The sequence below is a fragment of the Alnus glutinosa genome, chromosome 2 (assembly GCF_958979055.1).
Source record: "Alnus glutinosa chromosome 2, dhAlnGlut1.1, whole genome shotgun sequence".
NCBI lineage: Eukaryota > Viridiplantae > Streptophyta > Magnoliopsida > Fagales > Betulaceae > Alnus > Alnus glutinosa.
Window position 1 is genome coordinate 24247507 of NC_084887.1, and position 6969 is coordinate 24254475.

The 6969-nt window shown below is 34.8% G+C and overlaps 1 protein-coding gene across 1 annotated transcript; it reads left to right on the top strand.

Annotated features, from left to right (window-relative positions):
- The first annotated feature begins 398 nt into the window (after window positions 1–398).
- LOC133859187 (ATP-dependent Clp protease ATP-binding subunit CLPT1, chloroplastic) lies at window positions 399–4356 on the top strand. Its single transcript, XM_062294515.1, has 6 exons — window positions 399–772; window positions 872–907; window positions 1034–1143; window positions 1975–2154; window positions 3720–3847; window positions 3921–4356. The coding sequence occupies exons 1-6, from the start codon at window positions 567–569 to the stop codon at window positions 3951–3953; spliced, it is 693 nt and encodes a 230-aa protein (XP_062150499.1). The 5' UTR covers window positions 399–566; the 3' UTR covers window positions 3954–4356.
- The last annotated feature ends 2613 nt before the right edge of the window (window positions 4357–6969 follow it).

A 6969-nucleotide genomic window follows, 5' to 3' on the forward strand; every position in this document is an offset into this window, starting at 1 on the left:
GAATTGGCTGCACAACTACCCTTGGCCAGTTAAGGTGGCCGTGCGACTATCTCTATCAGTTTCCTTCACTAGGAGTGGTCGTGTAGCAACTTCTTTTTTAAAGAAATAATTTTTTATTTTATTTTATTTTATTTTTATTTTTATTTTTTTATGAATAAGAAATCAATCCTTACACTTGAAAAATTAAGCACATATTTTTTTCATAAGTGTTTAAAAAAAATGTTTTGTTTTGATTTTTGAGAAGTGTTTTATATTATGTTTTTCGAAAATAAATTATTTGTTAAGTATTTTGGGAGGTAGATAGAATCCGATAAAAGTTGTGAACAATTTCCAAAATCCCGTTTCAATTAACACATCCAATTTCGATAAAATTGGAAAATGTTCAAATCTTAGATTTAGGGAAATATTCTCATCATCCTTATCTTCGTAACAATTATCAATACTTAGAAGAAAGTCCTAAACCCGCCAAAAAAAGTCCCAACTCCTAAACCCAATCACACCCACCGTCTTTCTGAGCCTAACGGCCTTCCAATCAGCTAGGGTTTTCACATTTCGTGGCAGCGGGAATGGCCTCCTGCACGCTCTCTTCGCTCCCAATAATCTCAAACCCTACCAATTCTTCTTCTCCAACTCTTCCATGGCGTCTCAACCCGCATAATTTAGCGACCTCTCTGTTTGGAAGGAAGCTCTCGATTCGGCCCTCGAGTTCGAGACGTTTCGTTTCGAAGCATCGACCAGCCATCGCCACGGTGCTCTCTAGTCTCCCAACTCTGTATGTTCAAGTGATTTCAATGTGTATGTTACGTATGTATGCGTGGGATTTGTTCCTTCTTGGCCTTGGTCGAGATGATTTATTTGCTTCTTTTTGCAGGAAACCAGAGAGGGCTTCTTCTGAGAAAACCCCAATGTGAGTGAATTTCAATTTTGTATGTGCTTCCGTGCGTATATGTGGTGAAGTTTATGCGGTGTGAGTGGGTTTTGATTTTAGGGGTTTTCTATGAGTGACTGTTTGGGCTTCGGGTGATGTGATCAGATGGTCGGCGAGGGCAATAAAGTCGTTTGCTATGGCGGAATTGGAGGCAAGGAAGCTCAAGTATCCGAATACTGGGACCGAAGTGCTTCTAATGGGGATTCTGGTTGAGGGTTAGTGATTTTCGCCAACTCTTAAGCTTGTTTTCTGTTTGTATTTTGTTTTCAAGTTGCATCCTGATTTCATTTGTCGCATTTCTTCATAAAATGTTGAATTGCAACCGCGGAAACTAAAGTTTTGTGTACTGCAATCACGAACTAAGAATCGTATTTTCCGGAATTTCTGAAATCTAAAGAAAAAAAAAAAAGAAGGTTTGGAAAAATTGGTAACTGGGGCTATATACTACCTATGTAGAGGGCGTGCTCAGGCTTAGCTCAATTAACTTGAGGAACTGTTTGAGCTAGGATTTAGTTGAGCTTCTTTGTTTTTTATAAGTAAACATTATTTAAGTTCAATATTTATTTGAAAAAAATGCCCCCATGCAGGATCGAACTATTTATTTGTTACATCAAATTTTTATTTCTTTAGGAAGAGTTTCTAAATCATCGCATGGTATATGTATATATGTATATTATGTACCATCAGTGTGTATAAGAGAAAGTAACAAATTATTCTTGTTAGCAAATAACCAAGCGATCCGTCATCTTCCCACAAAATTTGTGATGATTGGGATCCCTGAAATTATGGATCTTCTAACGTAAATATTTAATGCTGTTAAAAGCGTGGGATTGCTTTCTTTTCATATTTTTGGTAAAAAATTTCCATTTGAAATTTTCACTCAGGTGGATTTGTTAAATGTTAATGAAGTAAAAGAATGATTTCATGTTATAAACTTGCCTGGTGCCTCACTGGATGCTGCATGCTCTGCTGAACTAGAAATATTTCTTTGATGCTCTTTGTACCTTGTTCATGTTCCCTAATTTTTCTTGTATTGTATTTTACAGGAACAAGTATAGCTGCAAAGTTTTTGAGGGCCAATGGAATTACACTTTTTAAGATGCGAGAAGAAACTGTAAAGTTACTTGGAAAATCGGACATGTATTATTTCAGCCCTGAGCATCCTCCGTTAACTGAACCAGCTCAGAGGGCCCTTGATTGGGCTGTTGATGAGAAATTGAAGTCAGGTAGTCTTAGGATTCTATTTTCCAAATGTCTGGATTTTGTGATTTTGTCGTATTTTGATTTCCAAATATTATATTACTTCGATTGCCTTTAAATTTTGCATGATATTTTTTCTTTCACTATGGATATTGTACAACGATAGTTGCTATATATATCATGAATTGTGCAAATTGATATTAATTTTGTGGTATTCTTAAAGGCAAGCTTGATATGATCGTAGTAGAAACTAGAAAGTCATATCCAGCTTTTTACGATTGGGAATAGAAAATTAACTTGAAGTTGCATATTGCACACTTAAGTGAACCTAAGACTACTACGTGGTCGCGCACCTATTTTTGTTGGATTTATCAACCTGATTTGTGACTTGCTAAGAGTGGGAGTTCATAAAACTAAAAGTTTACGGTCATATTGGCAGCAATTGTAGATAATAATATCGTCTGGGAGATTCAGCTCAAAATTTAGGGACATTTACTTGGTCATGTAAGCCATTATATCTTTCTTTACTGCTGTGGCCCAGAAAACCGTATTTCATTGACATGTTAATCCTGCCATTACTTAACACATGCTTTCAATTTCTTGGAAAGAGCTCAACTGTGAAACGTGAATCACAAAACTGCTATTGGAGAACACATTGGTACAATCACAGAGAAGAAAACCCCTCTAACCTAGCAAATCATAATTGCAAGCTTGGCTCCAATTAAGCTTTCAAAAACTCTTGTTACTACAGTCAAAATGTTGTAGTTTACAGTATAAAGAGATTTAGATGTTTGTGAATTAGGAAAGTTTATTTTAAGAAGATGAAAATGGGAATCATGCAGCATTATGAATGTTATGTGTTTAAGTCATTTCTCTATGGTGATTACCTTTTTACTCTATGTGATTTTCATGTACCTTATTTTCTTATTTGTTTGAACTCAGTGATCTGAATTGACCTGTGATGCTAATATCATTGTGGATAAATATTGGGCCTATAAATATTGTAGACGAGCATATGGTGTCACAGAAATTGAGGAGTCTCCATCTTCTTGTAATAATGTTTAGTTTGTAACAGCAGTATGAATATTTCCATCATATCTAATTCATGCTAGTGCATTCAGAAGTCTCTCCAATGATAACAACTTGGCCTAAGAAAGAAAAGGATTACAGACCACTTCTATGAGATCAGGCAGTGAAGAATTTACATAATTCTATCATCTCCCTTTTTTTGGTGGAAATATATAGAGTTTAAGTTATCTGAGTGGTATTAGTGAACTACCCTATCACTGTTTCAATATTTCTCTAGATCAACTTGTTAGATTACATTACTGATGTCAAGAGCTTTTAAATAACAGGCCCTTACGTTTTGACACTGCAAAGCATAGAAAGTGGTTTATACTTATTTGCCTTGTAATGGATGAATACTATTTAAAACATCAAACTTCTGTACGATGGAGCAGACATTGAGATGCTTGAACCAAAGTGGGCTGGCTATTGTAAACAATGAGATTGTCTTCTGCCTCTTGCGCCAATGATGTTCCACACTTTTAAAGTTGTGCCTTAAAATTTCTTGACATCGTTTGAAATGTAGGTGAAAATGGGGAAATAACAGCAACTTATCTGCTTCTTGGAATTTGGTCGGAAAAAGATTCAGCAGGTCACAAGATTATGGCCTCTCTTGGTTTTGATGATCAGAAAGCCAAAGAGCTTGCAAAATCCGTAAGTCTTAAGCTTTTGTAACGAGTGAGTAGCCTCCTTAATATGACTATTAATGAATCTTTTGCTTATGCAGATGAATGAGGATATTGTTTTGAGCCATAAGTAGGGAGGTCAAAAGATTTTCTTTTTGGGATACTACTTGCTCGTTGCTTGGACCCTTCTACAATGCATGCCCTGAAGATATTGCTTCCAGGCGGACTTTGTTAGTGAGGGAGTTGTTCTACACATGGATACCTTTCAGATTTACATACCAAATGCTTTTTAACTTATCTAAAGGTGTTGAAATTTGCAAATTTTTGAACAAGGCAGTTTGTGGGATCTAAAATCTTGGGCAGGCACCTTTCTTATTGATAGATTTTATCCATAGCTTTTGATTTTCCCGTTATCCCTGCCTTAAATGGCTTAGTCTTGATCTATATTCACAAATCACATAACTGTTGTATCGAAATGTATCTTTTGGACAGATTTATCTTCTGAAAGCTAAAGCATTCTTAGAACCCTTTCTTCAATTACATTCTGATGTAAGTTTCTTCACCGTTTCCTTGAGATGTGGTGTCAGTTGCAGCGTAATTATAAAACAAAACAAAACGAATTGAAAATAATTTCCTTGAGAGCTTGAGGATCATGTATTTATATTTTTTACGTTTAGGAAGGAATCTCAGTGTATTTTCCGTTCCTTTTATACTTCTCTTTCTCTGTTTAGTATCTCGTGACTTTCCGCCCCTGAATTTGGCCAATTAGTATCTCACTTATATACACTTATGACATGTAAGACCTCTGTCTCGATGGCTGTAATCTAGTTGAGCTTAGTATTAAATGTTAAAGTTTAGTTTTTTTAATTTTTTTTCAAACACGAGTTGAGTTTGAGCTTTACCACCGAGCGATAATTTGTTCAAGCTCTGTTCATTTATTTTTTGAATGAGCTCGAACTTGTTTACAAGCTACTTAATTAGCTTATTCATTCAATATATATAAAGTATATGTCATGATTTTTGATTTTTTTTCAACTTACAAAAAAAAAAAAAAAAAAAGGGAAATTCATGCAATATTTAGTTTTTGAAAAACTAATTTTCAAAAGAGTGGTTCCAACAAATATGTAATGCCCGGGAAAATGAAACGCATATGTTAATTATTAAGAAAATAACGCATATGCTCAGGAAGTCCAAATTATTGGAGGGTTTGATTGTGGCATATCATTATCAACATAATCAAACGTCTTGTATGCGTTTAATCCAATGGCTCCATGACTATAAGCTTTGTCGAGGTTTTGATCGAACGACTGCTTTAAGTTGATCGAATGACTCCATGTCGATTGTTCAATTCTAATTTGACAAGGTTGGTTTAAGCGGATTGTACGTCAGATGGCGTGGATAAAATTAAAATTTTTTGTCATTTAATTGAATGTCACACTAGACAACAATATCTTTGTCGTTGCCTTGTTATCAACTTCAATCTATGTTTGGACGGAAAATGAGAAGGGGTCACAATTTGAGAAGCGTAAAACTTAGAGGTGGTAAATTGACCAAATTAAAAATCAGTGTCAACTTAAAAAAAAATAAAATAAAAATAAAAATCGGAGTGTCAAACACAAAAACCGAGAAAGCACAAGAAGTTTTTGAATAATTTCCATTTTTTGCACATTTTTCCCATAATTTCATGCAAAATAGATCAAAAAATTTAAATATAAAAATTAGGAGCACTTATTATTTTTGAAAAAAACTATATTATATGTATGGTAGAAGGTGTATTAATAAACCTCACGACAAATCATATATATATATATATATATATATATATATATATATATATATATATATATATATATATATATATATATATATATATATATATATATATAAATAGGGAATCATTCAGAGGAATGCATAATATTGCGACAAGTGGCATTTCATTAAACTGACAAGTGCACCTATTTTAGTGTTAGAAATGCAGTTGTGAAATGAATTCCTATTTTTGTGTTAAAAATGCGGCAGATAACTGAACCCTTATTTTTGTGTTAAACATGCTGTAAACACCTCATCATGCGTTCAGTTATTTCTTCCTCAAACTAACTAAAACGTTTGAAGTCATAGTCTTTAACTGTGTTATGATTTTAGATAAACAGAAAATAAAAGCTTTGCACTTCGAGGGGCTAATCCTCCAACTACACAAGCACGCGGCAATGTGTGGAATCTCCAGATTACTTCTCATCTCATTGCTTAGTGTTTAAATACAGTAATTATGGATTCCCACGATCTGAAGTGGTTCTCCATGTTTACCCATTTTCACCCACTAACCATAACTGACTCCCCATTAACAATAACTACCCACTAAGCCACTGACTGGAGTTCTTTAAGGAAATACATGCGGACTGAATTAAATAACTGAAAGCAATAGACAAATAAACCCCTATAAACATAATGAAACTGACAATCCTATCCTTCCTTCAACTGCTGGCCACGTACTCGAGCTTGTACTCTGAGAGCTCCAAGTGTCATTCATCCACACCTCATGAGCCCTGGTATCAAGAGGTTGTGTCCGAATTCCTCCTTCTTCCATAATCTTCTGTGAGCTTCTATTCTTCACACTCTTCCACTCTTCACAGCACAGCCCTCATAACAAACTGTCAAATGTGCGACATTTACTGCAACAAAAAGGAAGATCTTCGTCCATTTGCTGCAACATTTTCCAGATATTTGTTGGGTTGGGTAAACAAAATAATCAACTTTCTTGGGGCCGTACGTAGTCCTTCAAACAAACAGGCAGTATGTTTACCTAGCAATTTCCAAATTTTTAGTATACTTGATATTATTTCAAACTTAAGATGATGCATGAAACAATAAATCAGCAATTGATCTGCAACTCTCATGAACATATAGTGATTTTTGTTTGTGTCGAATGATAGCAAAAATTGTGGTACCCATACACTCATATGTGATGTGTACATCTTCCTCAAGCATACGGTTAAAGCCGCAGGACATTGAATCGATCAGAAAAAAGAAGGCAACAATGACGAAGGACAACAGAGCCGCGCGAACGTTAAAATTCGTTATATCTCTGTCTCTTAGAAAGAAGGTTCTCAAATTCTCTCTATGACTATTTCAATATTTTCTGCAGAAATCTAT

Excerpts from the sequence above, each read along its gene's own strand:
- LOC133859187 (XM_062294515.1), top strand. The coding sequence starts at position 567 with ATGGCCTCCTGCACGCTCTCTTCGCTCCCAATAATCTCAAACCCTACC. Across the intron at positions 908-1,033 it reads TCTTCTGAGAAAACCCCAAT|ATGGTCGGCGAGGGCAATAA; the intron begins GTGAGTGAATTT and ends TGATGTGATCAG. Across the intron at positions 3,848-3,920 it reads CCAAAGAGCTTGCAAAATCC|ATGAATGAGGATATTGTTTT; the intron begins GTAAGTCTTAAG and ends TTGCTTATGCAG.